Genomic DNA, 23692 nt, shown 5'->3' on the forward strand with positions numbered 1-23692 from the left:
AAAAAGTTTGTTTTTCCCCCGGTAAAAAATTATTTGTAAAATGATATATAAAAATTGTATATCTTTCTCATGTACGACATCTTGTTTCAAAACGTGTACATTGTAGCATTGTTAAATCAAACTAACGTTTGCATTACTTAACAAATTTCTATTTATTTTGGTGTTAACATTTAAAATTTACTCTCGGCAATTTTCAAGATATGTAATATGAATATAGTTACTGTGTTTTATAGTAGATCCCTTGAACTTATGCTATCTCACTGAAATTTTGTTTCCTTTGACCAATATCTTGTTAACTACATCCCTCATCCTCATTTTTTTTTTTTTTTTTCTTGAGACAGGGGATGGCTCTGTCGTCTAGTCTGGAGTGTGGTGGCACAGTAATGGCTAACTGCTATCTCTGCTTCCCCAGCTCAAGCATCCTCCCACATTAATCTTCTGAGTATTGGGGGCTACAGGCATGCGCCACCATGCCAGGATATATATATATTTTTGATTATTTGTAGAAATGGGGTTTTGCCATATTGCCCACACTGGTCCTGAACTTCTGAGCTCAAGCAGTCTGCCATCTTGACCTCCCAAAGTACTGGGATTACAGGTATGAGCCAGTGTGCCCGACCCCATTTTTTTATTTGAAAGAAGTGGAACAAGGTTGTGAGTTTAAAGAAAAAATGATATGGCACTTTCTCCACTTTTTCTCCTCGTATTTCTATTATGTTAAAGATAAAATATGGTAGGGATTATAGAACTCTGAATTTTCTTTTAATAGTTAACTTATCATTATTGGCTCTTGATTTTTTTTCTTTATATAAATATATTATTGGTTATTGGCAGTCATTTTAATACTTTAAGAAGTATGTTTGTATGTTTAATCTGTGATTAACAAATGAGTTTGATGTTCTCTGGCTTAAATGAAACAATTTTAGGTGCTTAGGAATACTTTGAAGGAAATTAGGGATTTAAGCTTATAACAGACTAAAATGGATAGATTTAAATACAAAACAAATATTAAAAATAATTCGAAGGCTGTTTAAGACTAAAATTGGGTTCAAGGATTGATAAAACATAAGCTTTGGGTATTCATTAAGGGGGTTGTTGTTGACATGGTTGGTAAACCGTTTTTGTAAGTGGTAAAGGAAAACAGTGATCTTGCCTATGATGATATTAAAAGGTTTCATAGTGGGACAAGGACAACTTGAGCCAATGAGGACCCAAGAAGCACATGAATTTTAGTTTAAAGAGTGCGTGAATTTTGGTTTACCAAGAGAAGAATAAATTAGACAATTACTGCGATTATTATGAAACAGACATTCTGCAGTATAAAGAAATCAAAATAAATGATCCTTACACTCTTGTCCCATCCTCTGTTTAAGAATTCAGGAAAGCCTGGGTTACAGTAGTACTAGGAATTTTATCCATGGGTCAGTACTTAAATACTCAAAATAAGGACAATGCTTTGGATAAGATAAATTCAACAGAGAAACTATATTGAAGGAGATTGTTAATAGCCATTCATTTTAATAATCTATTTAGGAGACATAAAATGTTAAGATTTTTTAAATGATAAGATCCCAGCGACTGATGGAATAGACAGAATCTTGAGAACTTGCTTAAATGACTTAAAATATAGTAGATAAGCTTAAGTACATGAGGTGACATTCAAAATTATAAAAGGTAAATAAATTCCTCATAAATTCTGAATATAAATTTTAAACTTTATAGGTTGAAAATGGAGGCTGACCATAGTACTCTCCTAATGCCTTTATCTAGGACAGTGGTTGACAATATGATTGTAACGTTTTTACTTTTTATAGACATGGTCAAGTGTACAATATATTTTACAAGTTATTGGAGAGTTTCTATATATACTCCATTTCCCTCTTAGCTCTTCCATTAGGAAGATATATTTGTCACAGTATTATGAGGCAATATTTATACATTAAAGTCTCTATTCAAATTTTTTTAAAGTTTTCCCGTTTCCCTTTTCTCTTTGAGAATTCTGACTAGGATAGCTCATTTCATTTAGTTGTCATGTCTCCTTATGATCTTCTTGTCTGTTGCAACTTTCTCAGGCTTTCCTTATTTTTGATGATGCTAGTAGTTTTGAGGAGTATTGGTCAGTTATTTTGTAGAATGTCCCTGAACTGGAATCATGTGATGTTTTTCTCATGATTAAACTAGGGTTATCATTTTTTTTAGGGGAAAAGTTATAAGGATAAAGTACATTTTTATCACATCATATCAGAGATACATACTGTCAACATGACTTAACAATGTTAATGTTATTCACTGGCTGAAGCACTGTTTATTAGGTTTCTCTAGTGTAAAGTTACTCTTTTTGCTTCTTTCCATATCATATTGTTTGGAAGGAAGTCACTATCAATAGCCCACACTCAAGGGAGTACATTTTTGCAGGTATAGACAAACCAATCCTTGGGGGTTCATTTGGATTATGTTGAATTTATTAATTATTTTAGGAAGGATGTTCATCTTATCTATCTATAGTAATTCTTTTAATTCATATAAATGAAATGACTTTTCATTTGTTTTATGCTTTGATTTCTTGTTTTGACAGTTTCAACATACAGATCCTGCATGTTTTATTAAATATATTATTATACTGAGATGTAAATATTTAAATTTTGGTGCCAAATTTTATGTCTAGTTGTTTATTGTTAGTACTATAAGAAATAGCAGTTGAGTTTTAAAATTGACTTTTAATCATAAGAGCTTACTAAATTCATGCTAGTTCTAGGCATAGAGTTTATAGATTCCTTGAAATTTTGTTTTCTTCAACCACTTATGAATGATTGGATATTGTTTAGCTTTGAAAAACTGAATGCCCCAGCATAAATAAAACTGATTTTTAGAAACAGACTTTAGGACAACATACTTCTTACAGTTAGTGTCTCTGACTAGGCTCTTATATGTACAAAGTACTAGAAATTTGTGAGGAAATAAGATGAGGGAGAGAATGGACAATTCAAATGATGGTCATGTTAGAACACTTCTATGGGGAGTGAGATGGCCTTCTAGTCATCTAGTTTGTAGTGTGAGAAGAGGATAATAGAGGTGATTTAAAAAAAATAGGTGTGCACATATAATAGTCAAAACCAAGTTTAACTGGACATTTTTCAGATTAAGAAATACAAGAATAGCAGATGTTGGTAGATGAGTATGTGTATGTCCTAAGTCATTGTATTCCTAAATTCTATCTGGGATATAGATGCCATTTGGAACCTTTTTTCTTTGTTCTGGTTCTCCTGTTTTCTTTATCACATATCTTCTTTGTTGGTATATGATTTTTTATTTTTCATTATATTTTAGAGACAGGTTCTTGCTCTGTCATCCAAGTGGTAGTGTACTGGCTCAGTGTCGACTCACTGCAACCTCTGTCTTTGTGGCTGAAGCCATTTTTCCACCTCAGCTGCCCAGGTAGCTGGAACTACAGGTTCAAGTCACCATGCCTGGCTAATTTTTGTGTTTTTTTCTAGAGACAGAGTTTCATTACTCAAGGCTGGTCTTGAACTCTTGAACTTGAGTAATCCATACCTGCCTTGTTCTCAGAGTGCTGGGATTATAGGTGTGAGCCTCCTGTGTTCACCCAGTGTATAATATTATCTGGACGAGCACATTCTTTAGTAGCTTCTTAAGGAAAGATTCATGAGAGATAATGTTTTGAGACTTCACATATATGTTTGTGTGAAATATCTTTCTTTTCCCCTTGCAACTGTAAATTAATAATCTGAATATTTAAATCTAGGATGGAAATGGGTTTTTTTTATAATTTTGAAGGTTATTTTCCATTTTCTTGGTATTGGAATTGCTAGTGTGGAGTCTGAGGCTCTTTAATAACAATTTTTTTCATGTGACCTGTTGTTCAGTGCCTTACCCCTGGAAGTCTTTGTCCTTATGTTGTAAACAGAGGAGTAAGTGGTCTTTTGGGGGTTGCTAGGATTGTTCCATTATGGCTATGGAGGTTATACTTGATGACGCAAATGAAATTAAAGGGTTTGTTTTACTCACAGGTTCTAGAAGAGGCCGGCCTGGCACATCACACAAGGGGTCATCTAGGTGGAACTCACAGATGGTGGCCTCACCCAGCACATCAGAAGCTGAGAGAATGTGGAACCATAGACAGTGGAACCCATTTATTAGGGGTCAGGACAGAATACTGAAGCAAAAGACTAAAGAGAATTTTACTGATGTGTTTGAATGTTTCTAGATCTTAATCAGGGAAAGGCAAGAGAGTCGACTTGGAAGGGACTAGTCTTGTCCTATTGAGGTACCTGGTCATTTGGGTTAGACAGTCACAGGCGCTGGAGATGTTGAAGACTTAGGAAAATACTAATTTTCTAAAAACTGGGAATATAGAACTTTTGTTCCGAAATTTCAAATTGATATGTTTTAGAATAGGCCTGTTTTAGTCTATTATGTGTCCTTGTGAATCAGCATCTCATGTCCTTCATATTGGAAATGTTTTGATGATAATTTAGAAAATCTGTTATTCTTACCCTTACTCTGAAATTTTATTATTCATGTGCTTTAGGTATGTGATAGTCTATGACTATGGATAGTCATTCTGATCTTTGAATTTTCACATCCCTTCCAGAGAGAGATTTTACTTATTCCAGAAAATGATTTTCTTTTTTTTTAAAGTTTTATGTTAAAATGTATATAACACAATTTGCCATTTAAATCACTTTTAAGTGTTAAATTTCTTTAGCAGTAAGTACATCATAGCCATCACCACTCTTCCAAAACTTTTTTTTTGTCATACCAAACAAAACTCTATAGCTATTCAGCTATAAATTCCTATTCACCACACCCAGCCCTTGTTTGCCTATATTACACCTTGATCTGCATGAACATATCTTTCTGTGGTAAGTTGTAAGTGTTGTTCCTTTTGTGTCTGGATTCTTTTACCTGTCATGTGTTTAATTTAGTCATTCATATAATATGTGTTAGAATTTCATTTGTTTTTAAGGCTTATTAATAGTTCATTGTATGTATGTACCACTTTTTTGTTTATCCATTGGTGTTTGTGGACTCTTGATTTGTTTCCACCTTTTGGCTAGTGTGAATAATGCTACAGTAAATCATTGACATAGATCCTTGTTTCTTTTCTTTCATTTTTTTTTTTTTGAGACAGAGTGTCACTTTGACACCTAGGCTGGAATGAAGTGATGTGATCTGACTCACTGCAACCTCCACCACCTGGGTTCAGGGGATTCTCCTGCCTCAGCCTCTTGAGTAGCTGAGATTACAGGTGCCTGCCAACATTCCTGGCTAATTTTGTATTTTTGGTTGAGATGGGATTTTGCAATGTTGTCTAGGCTGGTCTCAAACTTCTGGTCTCAGGTGATCTGCGCACCTTGGCCTTCAAAAGTGCCAGGATTATAGACGTGAACCACCATGCCCGACCTGTTTGTTTTCTTTAAAACAGTTTACAATGTATATATTTCTTTGGTTGAAATGTTATTTTATTGGTCACTACTCTTTCTTCCTTTCTTCAGCTAGGTCCTTGCAGTCACTAGTCTACCTTCTGTCTCTGTGGATTGCCTGTTATTGATATTTCATATAAATGAAATCATATTGTATGTGTCAGCTGTTTTTACTCAGCAGAATATTTGCAGGGTTCATTCATGTTGCAGCATGTATCACTACTTTGTTCCTTTTTATTACTGAATATTTTATTGTATGTGTATGCCACAGTTTACTGTTCATCTTGGATGAATGCTTTTTTTTTTTCCTACCTTTTGTCTGTTGGGAATGTGCTGTGAAAATTAGTATACAGACATCTATTTGAGTCCCCACTTCTGTTTTTTTGTTGTTGTTGTTACCTAGACTGGAGTGCAGTGACCTGATCTTGGCTCACAGCAGCCTCTGCCTCCTGAGTTCAAGCGATTCTCTTGCCTCAGCCTCCTGAGTAGCTGGGTTTACTGGCACCCACGAGCACACCTAACTAATTTTTGTCTTATTTTTTTTTTGGTAGAGATAGGGTTTCGCCATGTTGGCCTGGTCTCGAACTCCTGATCTCAGGTGATCCAGCCACCTTAGCCTCCCAAAGTGTTGGGATTATAGGCGTGAGCCACTGTGCCCGGCCTTCAGTTCTTTTGACAAGTTAGCTGGGAGTGGAATTGCTATTTTATTGCTGAAAAAATAGTAATTTTGTAAGAAAATCTGTTTTCCACAGATGCTGTACCCATTATTACTATCCTGCCGTTAAAGGAGGAGATTTCCAGTTTTTTGCCAACACTTGTTTTTTACTATTTCCCCACACCTCCTGTTATAACCATTACAGTGTGAAGCGATAGTCTCATAGTGGGTTTGATTTGCATTATTTCCCTAGTGACTAATGCTGTTGAATATCTTTTCAGGTGCTCATCGGCCATTTATGTATCATCTTTGGATAAATGTCTGTTTGGATTCTTTATGTATTTTTTAGTTGAGCTACTTGTCTTTTTGTTACTGAGTTCTAGGAGTTTTTTGTATATTCTCGATGATAAATCTTGATTAAACATGATTTGCAAATATTTTCTCCCATCATATAGGTTTTCATTTCATTTTATTAACAATGAGCTTTGCACAGAGGTTTCTAATTTAGATCAAGTTTAGTTTATCTGTTGTTGCTTATGCTTTTGATGCCCTCTCTGTTGCCATGTTCGTGAACATGAAGAATCTTTAGATTTCCTCCCAGATTTCTTTGGTTTTACTTCTTATATTTAATAAATAATTGATTATATTTAGTATATTATGTGAGTTGGGGGACCAGCCTCATTCTTTTGCTTGAGAAAATTAAACTGCCCATTCAAGAGTGGACTAAGCATTCTGTGAAAAAATCAATTGATCATATATGTAAAGATTATTTTCAGGTTCTCAACTCTATTCTACCATTGTCTCTATTTCTGTCCTTGTGTTAGCTATACTATTTTGATTACAGTAGCTTTGTAGGAGGTTTTAATATTGGGAAATGTGAGTCATTGGAGTTTATTGCTCCTCACAGTTGTTTTAGCTACTTGCAGTTGCTTAGTGCTCTAGCAGTGCATTGGTCCCAAAGTGACCTCCCTCTCTGGAGCAATGCCTTTGCATGATCTCCAGGCAGTCCCCTATGTTAGTGTGAGGGCCCTTGAAGGGTGTAGGGGCTTTATCATGGCTAGCATCCACATCTCTTTTTCATTCACATTTCGAGAAATTTCATACCAATCTTTAAGTATATTTTACAACTCGTTCTTTCTCCATTCATTGTGGAGTGTAATGACACTTAGTTCTCTGATTAATAACCCACAAATCCATGAGGCTGCATTCTTTCGTTGCCTTAGTTTATTTTTTCTTGTTAGCTTAGCTTGAGTAATTTTTGTCTTTCCGTATTCTAGTTTAATGATGTTTCTGTGTGCATTGGTGCCACTGAGGCTATTAGCTGAGCTCTTTATTTTGACTATTTCATTTGTAAGTTCTAAAGTTTACATTGGTTTGCCTTTTGTAGCTTCTATTTCTTTACTGTGACTTTCTCATTTTTCCTTTTTTTGTTGTTGTTCTTCGAAGCACTTTTATTCCAGTTTAAAATTTGTTATATATTCAAACATTTCTCCCATCTTTTTCATTCAGTGTGATTTACTTCTTCTTTTTTTTTTTTTTTGGATATGGTGAATGATTTTTAACTGGATCTTGAAAGGTTTTATGTTATGCTATCAGACAGAGTCTCCCTCTGTTGCCCAGCAGTAGTGCTATCTCGGCTCACTGCAACCTCTGCCTTGTGGGTTCAAGTGATTCTCATGCCTCAGCCTCTCAAGTAGCTGGAACTACAGGTATGTGTCACCATACTTCACTAAGTTTTGTAGTTTTAGTAGAGTTGGGGTTTCACTCTGTTGGCCAGGCTGGTCTTTAACCCCTTACCTTCAGTGATCCACCCACCTCCGCCTCCGAAAGTACTGAAATTACAGGTGTGAGCCACTGCACCTGGCTGGTGGATCTTAGGATCTTATATTAATCTACAGTAAATTGTATTGCTGTTTCTTACTGCCAGGTGAACGTTAAAGTTCAGATTCTTCACTGAGTTAGGCTTTTTGTTAATGCTGAACTGAAATGAGAGTTTTGGCTTCCCACATGGTTTCCATTATTCTTCCAGGCTTCCTTATTTCTGGCCTGTGGTTAAAATCCTAACTTCCACCTGGGCGCTCTGATTCCACTAACATGTGCAGGCAACTTGTTTCTGCCATGTGAGTGTGAAATCTAGGCTACTTTCAGCGGAGGACATGTGAGCCTCATTACCGGCCATCAGATAAATTCTTTTCTTGCTCCCTTATTGGCATCCTCTCACATTAACGTAATAGGTAGCCTGATAAATGATAGATGTCTGTGCTTTCTACTTGAACTTTGTGTGTAGAGTAGGTGGTTTGAAGGAACTCTTTTTCTGTACTGTTTGCAGTGGACAGATTACATTCTCAGTTTTCTGTCTTGCTGGATTGCCTTTTTCCTTGGTCCTTTGGTTACTGAGATTAGTTCCACCCTGCCTGCCTTCATTCTTTTTGGTGCTTCCAGAATGGTGGCTTCCTCAGTTTCAAATGTAGTAGGATAGAAAGGAAAAAGATAACCTGTAACATGGTGGGAATTTACCACTGTGGTATTCTTCAGGCTTTCTGTTCCTTTTTCTGTTCCTTTTTTCCCAATAATTGTTACTTGTAGTGTTTATGCTGAACAGTGTCCCACATTTCTTATTCGTGCAACACTTCTTGAGGTCTACCTCCCAGGACACTTCTAACCCCGGAGATTTCTTTCTCTCCCTGTTTCTCTCTGTAAAACTTCTAGCCAGTCTTCAGTTTAGATACTTGCTCTTTTGAAGCTACTAGATGCTTATCTGTAAAAATCTGCATGTTTTCTATGATATTCTTGGGCTTGAACATCCCCAAATGCTTTCTGAATAAATTCACAGTAGAAGAGAAACTACTGCATTCCATGATCTTTTTCCACTAGAGTTGAAACTTTGCTTTTCAAGGTCTGGAGCCTGAGATAATGGCCACTACTCTTGAAATGATCCCTGTGCTTTTGGAGTAGGCACTGGGTAGGAGCTATGGTCTTTAGTCTGCTTGCTTCTTTTACGTGGAATCTATCCAGAGTTATTTAAATCAAGGGCTGTTGAGCATCAGTACTTTACTGGTCTGCTGCACCTGGATTAGAGTTTCCAGTTAGCCATTGTGGGCATGGGAGAGCAAAGCAGCTTCTTGTCTTGTCATTTGCCCTTTTTTTTGGTTTTGTTTTGTTTTCCAGACAGAGTTTCGCTCTGTCATCCAGGCTGGAGCGCAGTGGCATGATCTTGGCTCACTGCAATCTCTGCCTCCCACATTCAAGTGATTCTCCTGCCTCAACCTCCCAAGTAGCTGGGACTACAGGCACGTGCCATCATGCCTGGCTAATTTTTTGTATTTTTAGTAGAGACGGGTTTCACTGTGTTAATCAGGATGGTCTCCATCTCCTGATCTTGTGATCTGCCTGCCTCAGCCCCTCAGAGTTTTGGGATTACCAGCCTGAGCCACTGCGCCTGCCCCCACTTATTTTTAATATAGTTTCTGCAATACTGAGCTGAGTGGGGGAAATGTTGGTAGCTTACATCTATTGAGAAGTTAGCCTAGCCCTAAAACAGGAGCAAGAGAGAACGCTATATTTTGGTGGGTCTAGTGGTCCTATCTTACTGAGCTGGGGTAGAGTAGGAATGGTGTGAGAAAGAATTAGTTCAGGCTAAAATGAGATAGATTTTCACTGTTTTTGCTGAGAACTTGATATATTTTCTTATGTAAAATTTTCTCCATTTGAATAGTGCCCTTAAGACAGCTATAGAGAGACTTTAAGGTTGCTTTTCTTGAAAAAGTGTCTACGAATCTTTTCAGGCTACTTTTTTGGATGTCACTCCTTTGCACTTTTTGTTTTGAAAGTAAATATTTTAGTCATATAAATATAGCCTATATCGTGAGATGATTCTTATATATGCTGCTGTCTGTTGAGCATTAAATTTGTTTTTTTTTAAATTCTGTCTTGTCATTTTATAATTGTTTGAAAAAAGCAAGTTTTCCTCAATAGGCTTACCCCACACCTTAGCTTTTGTGGTTAAATTCAGTGAAAGCATTTCAGCTAACGTTTACATCTTTATTATAAAATCTCTGAAATTTGTAAAATGTTTGTTCAAGACAGAATCCTCTGCCTATTACAGTATGTTCAGTCTGCCACTTTTGGCATTCTGCTGTTTTCAGTTTATTTTTTCTTTTTCATTTTTTTCAATTTATTTTGACTTTTGGATGATATTTATTACAATAGTTTATCCTAAAAGCTTATCCCCAGGAATGTAATCATTGCTCAGCTGTTTTTCAGAGATTCTGAGTTGAATGGATAAAGTGATGGGTTTTCCTAGTTTTGTCATTGTTAATGTTTCCACTAATTCTAATGTGCTTTTATGACTTATTTTTTATGTTTTATTTTGCGATTTTATTTTGTGCATTTTGTAGCCTGTCAGTAACAACTGCTCTATATGATTTGAGTACCCTTTTTGCCTTTAGATAGGTTTTAGGGCATAGGGCATCCTAACTTGGACTTAAACTATAGATAATAGTAGTCTACTGATTGTGTAAAGGGAAGCATCACAAAGAGTTATTTTGCACCTTAGGTGACTGAATTTTTATCTTTCTAGAAAGTGAATTGCATGTTAAGAAAAATTAGAAAACTTTATCATAGTGGGGAATACCTCTAGAAGATTGCCATTACTTTTGCTCCCTGAAGGAGGTCAAATTGATTCAAGTAATTGCTAAGATACTATGTTTGTTCGAGTGCATGGGTAAGATCTGATCATGGTTTTATATACCTGATTAAATTAGTAAGCCATCAAATTTAGATTATTTGATTTTTATTGTTTATTAATGGATGGGCATGTTGAGCAGCTTATATTAAAATATCTATTTAATGTCTTACAGTGGATTTTTAAATGGGATGTGATTTGGCTAATAATTATGTTTTCTTTTCCAGCATTATCTGCATATCAGAGATATTACAGTTTACAGTCTGACTACTGGAAGGTTGGTACAAATTTTCAATGACAGTTTTGATTTCCTTTATGGCAAATCATACTCAATATACATTTATCTTGTCATAGGATGTAACCCGTGATATTACTCATAGTTGTAACTGCTATGAGGGTTAGCCATAGATAATATAATGTGGGTAAAGGGAAAGTCCTGTTTTAGTCACAGACTTTGAAAGGCCATGTGTTGATTCCTAATATAAATAAAATTATTTCTGGCTTTCATAAATTACTTGAGTGGGAAAGAAATGTAATTAAAAATGAAAACTACTTAGTACAAAACATATATTGATATGCATTTATTTTGATTTTTTTTTTTGGTAAAACATTATGGACATATAATGCATATAGCTTAGAATTCACTCATTGAAAGGGTACGATTCGGTAGTTGTTAATGTATTCATAGAGTTGTCCAGCCATCACAACAATTAATTTTGAAACATTTTGATAATATTAAAATAAAACACCATACCCTTCTGTCTCTCTCCCTTCTGTTTGTATATATTTGCCTATTCTGGACAAATTTTGATGGAGTCCATCAAAACTTAAGTCTTCGGTGCTTCAAAGAATTTTATCAAAACTGAAAAGACAACTCAAAAGATAAGAAAACATCTGCAAATCATGTAAGGATCAAATAACCAGATACATATATTTTAAAACTCTTGCAACTCAAGAAATAACGGAAGAAAAGTAATCAGAATAGACATTTGTCCAAAATAAGCATATCCAAAGGCCAGTAAACAAAAGGTGTTCAAACATTAGTCATAAGGACAATGAGAATCGAAACTACAGACCACTTCATATTTTCTAGGATGATAAAAATTTTTTAAAGACAGCAGGTGTTGGCTAGGGTGTAGAGAAACAGATCTTTAAATGCTGAGGTGGGAATGTTAAATGGTGTGACTACTCTAGAAAACAACCTAGCAGCTCTTCACAAAGTTACTATCTTGTCAAACAATTCCACTCCTAGGTATATAATAAAAGAAAATAAAACTACATGTTCAAACAAAAGCAAGGCTACAGATGTTCACTGCCGCATTGTACATAAAAGCCACAAAGCAGAAACAAGCAAGTGTCCATGCAACAAATGATGGGAAAAAAATATTTTGACTGTATGTTTAGTGAAAACATCAAAATGTATAAATACAGTGTTTTCTTTTGTTGCTTCTGCCTTTACTGGTGACTAACTAATTTAAATATATCTGTTAAATAAATCCAACATCATACATGTTTATCAGTATTTTCCTTTTAGAGTTTTATAATTATAGCTTTTACATTTTGGTATTTGATTATTTGAGTTAATTTTGATATGAGCAGGGAACTTCCTGTTCTACTATTTTGTTGATTTTTCTTAATTTCAGCCTTTTTTTTCCTCCTTAGGAAATTGTATATATTTCTGTGTAAAAAAAAGTATATTTGTTTTTCTGATGATATCCTGTAAGTCTCATTTGCACTCTTTACTTTTACTTTTTTTTTTTTTTTTCATCTAACTGGCTAATTTCATTTTTGTTTCCAGACACCAGCTTGAAACAACTGCCAGCTAATTTCAGATGACCTTATTGTATACCAGCCTGCTGATTCTTCTTCATATTTGCGTCAGCTATTGAGGCTGTTAATGTTCTATTTTGTTACTATGTTCTTTATTCAGGTCTAGGTTTTTTTTTTTAATGGTTTTGTTTCTTTGTTAAAGCTCTCATTTTATTCATTCATTGTTTTCTCAATTTCTTTTACTTATCTGTCTTATGTTTCATCTCATTCAGCTTCTTTAAGGTGATTATTTCAAATTCTTTTCCGTGTAGTTTACTTGTACTTGGTCACTGTACTTGGTACTTGGTCACTGGAGCTTTATTAATTGGTTTTGCTGGTGTCATTTTGTCTGTATGTGTATTCAAAGAGCAAATACCTCTTCCAGTCTTTACAGACCTCCTCTCTGGACCCTGGGCTGTTGGGATTAGCCTCTGGGATCACTGATAGGAACCAGGTCAGGCAGCTGCTACTGGATATATAGTAGAGTCTGTGGTTGGGACACCTATTACTGGGGTCTGAGGCAGGTGTTTCTAATGGTTTTTAGACAGGATGGCTTTTAGGATGTTGGTCAGTATGGCTGGTAGCTGGAGCTGCATTACAGTGCTGCTTTAAAATATGCAATTTGACAGGGTAGTAGGCCTACCTCAAGGGCACATACTGGACAGAGTTTTGCCTAACTAGGAAACCACTGATTAGGCAAAACCCTGTCCTGGCCTGAGGCTAGTAAGGTCTGTAGCCAAGTTACAGAGCAGTTTCAGAGTCTTTGTGGGACTGGGGTTCACAGTCCATTACCCAAGGCATAGTGTGGCATCTATGTCCCTGGGTATAGTGCCTGAATCGTTGCTATTCAGTGTTATTATGATTGAGGCTGCAGGGTGATAGGACTATAGCTGGGGACCTTGTTGGCAAAACTGCCACCTGGGCACAGGCCTGCTTTTGCCAAACAATTGTTAGTCTCAGAGTTTTGCTGTCTTCTACTTGGAATTCAAAGCTCCCACAAAGCCACTTTTGCTTGTGAATCATTGTCAAGTTATTGCTACTATGGGGTATATGAACAGAGGACCTTCTGATCCACCGTTTTCGGATCTTGTACTTTTTCCGCACAGAATTTAACTAAGCTTTTAAGGTATATTGGTTGTTTTCATCACTTTTACTCATTGTCTTCGTTTTTTCAAAGTAAACTTTATTTTTTATTGACAAGTCTAGCTTTGCAAGATTATTTCAAAGATACCAAAGTGTGCCTATACATAATCCCCTGTTGATAACATCTTATGTTAATCTGGTACATGTGTTGTTAAAGTTTATTATGCAGTCTTGATGTGTTAGCATTAAGTAAAGTTCATTCTTTATTCAGATTTCCAGAGTTTTTACCTAATTTTTTTTTTGGATCCCATCGTGAATATAACATTATTACTTCTCATGTCTTTCTTTTAGGCTCCTTTAGGCTATGACAGTTCCTCAGACTTACCATAAATTTTAAAGGTTTTCATCATTGTCGGCAAGCTAACACAAGAAGAGAAAACCAAACTCCGTATGTTCTCACTCATAAGTGGTAGTTGAACAATGAGAACACATGGACACAGGGAGGGGAACATCACATACCGGGGTCTGTGAGGGAACTGACGGGTTGGGTAGGGGAAGGATAGCAGCACGAGAAATACCTAATGTAGAAGATGTGTTGATGGGTGCAGCAATCCACCATGGCACATGTATACCTGTGTAATAGACCTGCACGTTCTGCACATGTATCCCAGAACTTAAAGTGTAATAGTTAAAAAAAAGAATTTTTTTTAGTTTTCTTTTTTCGGGACTCTTAAGTTCTATTTTAGATACATACCTGTCATTATTGCAGTGCTACCATGTCTTAATTAGTGTTCCTTGTAGTAAGTTTTCAGATTGGTTAGTATGATTTTTTTCAGCATGGTTCCTTTTTTGCAAAGTTATTTTGGCTCCTCTAGGTACCTTGTATTTTCCACAGGATTAGTTTTGTGTTTGTGCCAAAAGCCACCAGGAATTATGATATGTAGTTCAAATTTAAGAGTAGGGTCATCTTAACAGTATTACATGGTACATTCCATGAACACTTATTTTTATTTATTTATTTATTTTTTTTGAGGCGGAGTCTCGCTCTGTCACCCGGACTGGAGTGCAGTGGCCAGATCTCAGCTCACTGCAAGCTCCACCTCCCGGGTTCACACCATTCTCCTGCCTCAGCCTCCCGAGTAGCTGGGACTACAGGCGCCCGCCACCTCGCCCGGCTAGTTTTGTATTTTTAGTAGAGACGGGGTTTCACCGTGTTCGCCAGGATGGTCTCGATCTCCTGACCTCGTGATCCGCCCGTCTCGGCCTCCCAAAGTGCTGGGATTACAGGCTTGAGCCACCGCGCCCAGCCCCATGAACACTTATATTGAAAAGATATCAACAGAGAACATCCTGTATTTATTTATTTATCTGTTTATCTCACACTTACCCAGGCTGTTCTTGAACTTCTGGGCTCAAGCAGTCCACCCTCCTTGACCTTCCAAAGTAGATTATAGGAGTGAGCCGCTAAATCCAGCCCTCTTGTTACTTATTTGGAACTTTTAACATTTGTATCAAAATATTTTTTAGTTGTCAGTGTATAAGTATTATAATTTTGTTACAGTTGAAATAACAAATTTACACTAATTTCTAGGTATTTTATTTTATTTTTTAACTGTCAGGCTCAGGGTACATGTGCAGGTTTGTTATACAGGTAAGTTGAGTGTCATAGGGGTTTGGTGTAGAGATTATTTTGTCACCCAAGTAATATGCATAGTACCTAATAGGTAGTTTTTTGATCCTTCTCCTGCCGTCTACCCTCAAGCACGCTCAGGTGTCTTGTTAGTAATATGTGTTTGGTTTTCTGTTGCTGCACTAGTTCACTTAGTACAGCAACAGAATAATGGCCTCCTGCTCCATCCATGTTTCTGGAGAGGACATCATCTCATTCCTTTTTATGGCTGCATAGTATATGCCATGGTGTGTATTTATACCACAATTCCTTTCCTGGATTACAGAAATGATTTTTGTTAAAATTGAAAATTCCGTTATGTTAAAAACCCTTAACAAAGGAGGCAGTGACAGAACCTACCTTAAAATAATAACAGCCATTGTGATAAACTCATAGCCAACATCACATCGAATGGACAAAAGCTGAAACCATCTCCCTTGAAAAAAAACCAGAACAGGGATGCCCTGCCTGTCACCACCACTGATCAACATGGTACTGGAAGTTCTAGCCAGACCAGTCAGGGGAGAGAAAGACATAAAGAGCCTCCAGATAGGAAGAGAGGAAGTCAAACTATATCTGTGTTTGCAGATGATAATATTTTATTAAATTTTACTTATATCTATGTTTTTTTTTTTTTGAACATGCTTTGGGTTTAGTTGTTTTTTGTTTTTTGTTTTTTGTTTTTTTGAAGAGCAGGTTACTTGTAGGATTTAATTCTTAGCAATGGAATTTATACCTTTAATTTGCCCTCTGAGCATTCTTGTAACTGCTTTCTATCAGTTCTGTGAAGATGTATTTTATCTTTTAATTCTTATGAAGTATTTACTGATTTGTTTGACTCATTGGAAATTTAGACACACAAATTTACAAACGTATGTTTCATTTCCACAATTTGTGAATTTTCTATGTTTTATTACTCAATATATTCTGTCACAAGAGATACTTTGTATGAATATATTATTTTAAAAACTTTTTAAAACTGTTAAGTCTTGTTTTATGGCTTATCATAGGGACTGTTCAAAAGCTGGGGTTTTTTCCTTTTCTTTTCTTTTCTTTTCTTTTCTTTTCTTTTCTTTTCTTTTCTTTTCTTTTTTTTGAGGCAGAGTCTTCTTGCTCTGTTGCCAGGCTGGAGAGCAGAGGCAGATCTCAGCTCACTGCAGTGTCTGCCTCCCAGGTTCAAGGGATTCTTCTGCCTCAGCTTCCCAAGTAGCTGAGACTACAGGTGTGCACCACCACGCCCAGCTAATTCTTTGTATTTTAGGTAGAGACGGGGTTGACTGTGTTGGCCAAGATGGTCTGATCTCCTGACCTTGTGAACTGACCATGGCCTTGGCCTCCCAGGTGTGGGTTACAGGTGTGAGCCACCATCCTGCGTCCAGAGCCTTTTTTTTGTGCTGAGAAGAATGGTTATCCTGCTATTGCTTGGTGAAGTGTGATAGATTTATTGTTTAGGTATTAGTTCGTTCAAATGTTGTCTTAATGTATTCTTATACTTCTTTTGGTACCTGTTGTTCCGCTCATTAGTGAAAAATGCGACTAATTTTGGAAAGAGTTTGTGAAGGTTAGTACTAAATGCTTTTTAAATTTTTTACAATTTATGGGGTTCATGTGCAGTTTTGTTGCTTGCATAGTTGCCAGCCGATCAGTTAGGGCATTTACATGTTATCATCGACAATCATGTAGTTTCACCTATTAACTGATTCTATCATCCATCTCCCTTCCACACGCCTCATACTTCCCAGACATTTGGCTATGAATCCATTGTCCTGCGTTTTCCTTTGTTGGGAGCGTTGTCTAATACTGCTGATTTCACTACTTTTATTGTTCTTCAGGTTTTATGACTGTCCTGATTCTATCTGGGCAGTTTGTATGTTCTCAGGAATTTATCCTTTCTCTAGGTTTTAAGTTTTAAGTTTTGTACGTTGTTCATAATAGCTCTCTGATGATGCCTCCCTCCTGATTCTCTCGTTTGGTAGGTTGTATGTTCACAGGAATTATATCCTTCTCTAGCTTTCCGGTTTATGAGATTATAGTGTTTATAATAGTCTCTGATAGTGTTTTGTATTCTATGACACCATATTATTAGTGTTCCCTTTTTCTTTCTTTTTTTATTTATTCTGTCGTCTCCCTTACTTTTTTGGTTAGTTTAACTACTAGTTTTCGATTCTTCATAACCTTAGAAGAGCATTTTTTGTGTTGATTCTTTCCTTGGCCAGCTGGCTCTCAACTCCTGACATCAAGTGGTCACCACCTTGGCTCCAATGTGCGGATTATAGGTGTGAGGGGGCACCATCCTGGCAAGAAAAATTAGTTTTTTAGGGAGCTAATACAACAAAAACCCATACACAATTCTGTCATGCATTTTTACTAGTCTTATATTCCATTATGTAATTAGTTTTTCTTAGTCTATGTCCATTTTAATGATCCTGTGGCTCTTTTTTTTTCTGCTATTTTTGGGTTGAGTTGATCTTGCTTCTGGTTTCTTGAGTTGCTCTAGATCATAATTTGAGTTTATACGTTAAGATGACATTTTAGTGTATAAATTTTCCTGTTTAACACTGCTTTTTCTGTGTCTCACTTCTCACTGCTTTTTGTTTATTGTGTTTCTTTTTTTGTGTTTCAAAAATTTGACTTTCGTTATAATCTGTGTGATCCCCGGTGTCATATGTCACGTAAAACTCCGGAAGGAAGACAAAGGCCTTTGCAGACCAAAGAACACTTTATTTAATGGGCACCTGAGCCACCAGCAGACTCACCACAAAAGGCTACTGACCTGACAAGAATGCAGCTTGCTTTACATGTCTTTTGAGGTGGGAAAATGAGCCAGATACCGGTTCAGAACAAACGCATTAATTATTTAACCTGTGGCGTCTGAGGAGAAAGCTTACAATTTAGTTATCTGGCCGTCAATCCGGCGAAGCCTGGACAGGCTGGGGGTAATGGAAAACAGAGATTCAGAAACATGCAGGGGTCTGGAGGCAGGTGATAGCTTGAAGGTTGAGATAAGCTTGCAGCTGTATTGTTGCAATGCTGGGAGGGACTACTTAAATTCTTACCTATGTGTAAACTTCTAAGGTAAATCTGTACTTAATGTTAACTATTTCATATGTTATGTTTATTATTTTTGGCTTTATTGTTTATTTTATTTTATTTTCCTTTCACATTCCCCCGTTTAAAAGCTTTCTTTTAAAATAAACTACTATTAGAAAGCTTTTACCTTTTTCCTGATGATGCACATGATGCTAGGATAGTAGGACAGAGTCAAAGGCCTGTCAAAAGGCAATTCATCTGTTTGCATGGGGAGTTGCTTTGCCAGTGTATCTGCTTTTAGCATCACTTACCTTCTTTGTGGGAGCAGACTGGCTCCCTGGCTTAAATTTTTCTCAGCCTTTGCTGTCCTCCCTGTGGCTGACCCTGTCTTTTTAGATTGTTTCCATCTTTCAGGGAATCTTCCCTGTCACTGACTAACCAGCCATCCACGTAGGGGGCACGAATTTTCACCTGTTCTCTAGAGAGAAGCACGAGTAAGCCAGTCAGGAGCTGAACTTAACTATTTTCTGTGGCGCCATTTGCCTGTGCGTAAGTAGAAGTCAGATTATACTTCAACAAGTTATTTTTATAAGTGATGTTTAAGGCCTAACTCTTCTATCCCATACCTATACATTTGTGTTTTACAATCCATATAGAAGGTAAAGAGGGTGAGACATGGGAAAGGAAACTACTTTAGAAAAAACCTACGTTAGTTTCATAATTCTCCACCTTCTCTTGAGATGAACTTTCTTCTGTGGGTAATGGCTGATATTTATTTAGTGCCATTATTTGGGAGGAGTGTGTCTAGCCACTACTGCTTCTGTAGTGAACTGTATGTTCCTAAACAGGAGACGCAGTAAACAAGGGAGTATTAGACAGCTGCCTAATAGAAGTGCTACACTTCCTATGAGAGTCTTGAATCTTCCAAAAGATGAAAACCATCCACCAAAAAGATAGTCTGAGGTCCAACCTTTCCAAGTTTGGATTGGAACATGAGCTAACTTTCTCACTGTGGCAGTGATTTCCATAACTGCCTACCTGTTGTCATCAATTTCTAAACAACAATTAGTCTAGTTAAATTTACTGCAGAGGCAGATAATCTAATGGCAGTCTGTTTTGATAAATTGCATTTCTCATTCTGTGTAGATTGTACAGCCAATAAATCTAAAGCTTTAGATGTTTCATTAGTTATAATTTCTAATAATGCGTGTAACCTAATGATGCGATTAATCATGTAGATGGGAGTACAGTATCCCCATAATCCATCTTGCACCCAGGTGGCTGGGCCATAATTATTTATTATTCTCTCTGCAATCTGTGTCTTTCCAGTCCCCTATTTCTGTATCTTCCTTTAAGTCTGCTGCTCCTTTGTTTTTACTTCTAGGCTCATCATAAATAGGAAAACCCTGAAGCTTCTCCTTGCTTCAAGAGTAACAGGAAAAACGATTGTTTAATAACACCTAATGCACAAGCTCCTGTCCGTTTTTCTGGCCCCTGCCTGTAGGCTCACTGATCACAGATCCAGTAGAGGCCTGCAGGTGCTTACCATGTTGATGCTTACCATGTTTTATGCTTTTGGTTGATCCCAAGAGTGATTTAAAGAAGAGAACCTAGAAAATGGTTTAAAATGAGATGGCCTTCAGTTATTTTTACCCGTTTTATTTTCTCTCTGCCGTAGTTTTTCATATAGTTTCATTGTAGTATTGTTGCCCTAAACAGGCTAATTTGCCTGCTGGGTGTGGATAGGTAGTCCCCAACGAGGTATGCAGTATCTTCCTATATAGAAGCCTTTAAAAGCCAAGTACTATAGCTAGTAGGGATTAATTCTGGAGCATTTGTGGCAGAGAGAATTAAAGTGTAGTTGTTCTGGGGAAGCAATTCTTTTACCTCCCAAGGCCATCTATCCTCCATGTCAGTCTTTTGCATACATACTATGAAGTAACTCCTAGATTTCCTGCTATGTTCTTAACTAACTGCACAGATTTTTAGTGATAAAGGATGGCTCAGGAACTACTTGGTTAATATCTTCACTGAATGACTTGAAACTTTTAAATCGTTGCTGAGGTTTGTGAGCTTGAGTCTTTTGATAATATAAAACTATACAGTGCTGTTGGTAGGCCTGCACCCTGGAGTATTTAATGCCTCATCTCTCTAGCTTAGGATCCGCCTCTTTTTCTGTGGCTTCATCACTGTATCCAGCTGGAACTTCAGTGCCTATTGCCTAATCCGATTTGAAATAACAAATTCAATGAGGCTACAGGAATTTCCTGTTACACAGTTATCATAGTTACAGCAATCTGTGGAGAGGTTTCTGGAGAAACGTATGTCTTGAGACTGCGGGTTATCTCTAATCCAGTACAGGATACAAGTGGTTCCAGTCAACTCTCTTTTGGAGTCAGGAATGTGGCAACCACGAGAGACACACACTGACATGACTCTAGGGCAAGGATTGCCATAACAGATTGGGGCCGCCATTATTACTTTAGTTTTAAGGAGTGTTCTTATTATCTAGCAGGCATCTAAACACAGATACACACTGCGTTTATTGATGGAGCGTATCCAGGTTGAATTATAAAGAGTTCCTTTTTCAGACCTTTCACAAATGTCACACCAAGTTCGAGGTAGAAGTTTGGGGTCACAGCAGACATAGGGCTGATTATCACCAACATCACACATTGAATAAGTAATTTGGTTATATACACAAATTCCTAGGGAGCCTGTTTGCTTATAATGGGTTTGATATATAAAGGTTTTAACCTGTGTGTTCCTTACCCCAGTAGTTTGGGTGCACATGGAAAACTCATTTGTATTTTCACCGCTTTGTAAGTTTCACATAATAGTTAATATAAGTAAAACAGAGAGTGACATCTTCAGACTAGGCACAGGCAGGCTATGTTCCTTTCTGAAAGCAAGGGTTGGCAACAATGGCAATATAACAATAGTACAGCAAATATTACTAGAATAGCAGTAAGTATTAAAATATCAGCCCATATCTACTTTACTTATCTGCTGAACACTCCTCAAGCTTTGGCAGTGCGTAGAATAGTCAGCTTCTGGTTTTGTGACTATAGCAGGGCTCAACGATTTTTCGTTAACAGTTGGGTCTGAGGTTGACTGGTCTAGGTTTGGTCTCTGTTGGCACCTCATCTTCGGGTTAGTTTGGTGGGTTCATCGTGGTCTGGCTGGCTGGTCCATGTTTCCTGGGCAGTAACTGGCTTTAACTGGCTATGGTGGTTCCAAGGAACAACTTCAGCAACCTTAACAGCAGTGTGGGTAAGTATGATTACTATAAAAGGCCCATCCCATATGTGCCCTAATGTGGACAGTTTCCACTTTTTGACCCAGACAGAGACCCTGGGTTGGTATGGGTGAACTAGGCTAGTTAGGCCTACTGGCAGTCTTTCTTGCACCAAGCTTTGCACTTCTCTCATGGTTGTTCCTAAAGCTTGCATTTGCCTTCTCATTGTTAGTTCCCGTACTTCTTAGAGATCTCCTTTAATTTGGAAAATAAGAGGGGGAGGCCCTCCAAAGAGAATTTCATAGGGTGAGTATCCAGTTTGCTTGTTTGGGATGCATCTGATTTGAAGGAGAACCATGGGCAGAGCCATATCCCACTTTAGGTGGGTTTCTTGACAGAACTTTTTTAACAGTTGCTTTATTGTCCGGTTCATCCTTTCGACTTTTCCTGAACTTTGGGGATGGTATGCAGTGTGCAGCTTCCATCTTGTTTTTAGTAATTGGGATAAGTTTTGAACAACTTCAGCCACAAATGCTGGGCCATTATCTGACCCGATAGTCAAAGGCACCCCAAACCTGGGGATAATATGTGCTAGTAATGCCCATGTTGCTTCTTGGGCCATTTCAGTTTGGGTGGGGAAAGCTTCTACCCACCCATAATAGGTGTATATAAAGACCGATAAATACTTTAGTCTTCTTACATGGGGTAACTAAGTAAAATCTACCATCAGGTTCTCACAGGGGGTTGAGCCTACTTGTATTCTAAAGGTAATGGTTTTGGGAAAAGAGGTAACTTACATTAAAGCTTCTTCTTCCTGTGGTGTGGTTGCCATAAATGCCCACCTTGCTTCTCTGTCTGCCTTTCTATTTCCTATGGATTTATAGGACCCATCTGTTTGATGATCTTTGCAATGTATAATGGCTACCTTTTTAGGTGCCCAAACAGCATCTAAGAGGTGCAGGATCTCCTTTTTATTTTTTTATTTCTTTTCCCGCAGCTGTTAGAAGTCCTCTCTCTAGATGGCTCCATGAGCACACTGTGTAGCAAAAGCATATTCAGAATCAGTACAGGTATTAACTATCCTACCTTTTGCTAGTGATAAAGCTCTTGTTAAAGCAATAAGCTCAGCCTTTTGGGAGCACAGGTTCCAGTTGTCAGTGACTGTGCTTCTACCACTGTTCCCTCACCTGACTTAAAATCATTTATCACTACCGCATACCCAGCTCTGCAAACTCTATCTGAAATGAAGCTGCTACCATCTGTAAAATAGTCTAGGTCTGAATTTTCAAAAGGATGATCTTTCAGGTCTTTCCTGCTTGAAAACACTTGATCTACTACATCCTTACAATAATGTGATGGGAATTCTTTTGATTCTTCTATAGGCAACAGACTAGCTGGATTTAGGGTATTCACTGTTTCCACATTTATATTAGGATTTTCATGTAACAGTCTGATAGTTAGCCATTCTTGGATTAGACAGCCAGTGATGCCCCCTCTGGTCTAACAGGGTTATTACAGTGTGTGACACCTGAATGGTTAACTTCTGTCCTAGCGTTAATTTGCCAGTCCCCTGGGCCAGCAAGAGAGTTGCCACTGCTGCTTTAAAGCAGTGTGGCCAGCCTAATGCCACTGTGTCTACTTGTTTAGATAAATAGGCCACAGGTCTATGCCATGATCCTAGCATTTGTGTTGAAACTCCTACTGCTGTCTCTTTTCTTTTCATCCACGTACAGGAAGAAAGGTTTAGTCTGATTTGGGATGCCTAAAGCTGGAACCTGTGTTAAGGCTTTTTTGAATTTTTTAAACTCCTTTGCTTGCTCTGTCTCCCAGAGGAGGGACTCTTTCTTATCCCACTTTGTAGCTTCATATAGAGGCTTAACTAAAAGTGAGAAATTTGGGATCCAAATGCAGCAGAACCCCGCTGCACCTAAGAATCCTGATTTGGCGCCCTGTGGTGTGAGTAGGGAGTGTACACACGGCCTCTTTCTGCTCACCAAGCTCCCTTTGTCCTTTGCTTATTATAAAACCTAAATATTTAACTTTAGGACAACAGATGCAAGCCTTTTTTTTTTTTTTTTAA

The 23692-nt window shown here is 37.4% G+C and overlaps 1 protein-coding gene across 1 annotated transcript in view; it reads left to right on the plus strand.

Moving 5' to 3' along the window:
• LOC108512006 (histone demethylase UTY-like) overlaps positions 1-23692 on the plus strand; it is a 60209-nt gene that overhangs the window by 15045 nt on the left and 21472 nt on the right. The window contains exon 3 of the mRNA XM_017847061.1: positions 11011-11060. Within this exon, the coding sequence (XP_017702550.1) occupies positions 11011-11060 (50 nt within the window). The remainder of the gene's footprint in view (positions 1-11010; positions 11061-23692) is intronic.

The sequence above is a fragment of the Rhinopithecus bieti genome, unplaced genomic scaffold (assembly GCF_001698545.2).
Source record: "Rhinopithecus bieti isolate Rb0 unplaced genomic scaffold, ASM169854v2 scaffold_29933, whole genome shotgun sequence".
Lineage (NCBI taxonomy): Eukaryota > Metazoa > Chordata > Mammalia > Primates > Cercopithecidae > Rhinopithecus > Rhinopithecus bieti.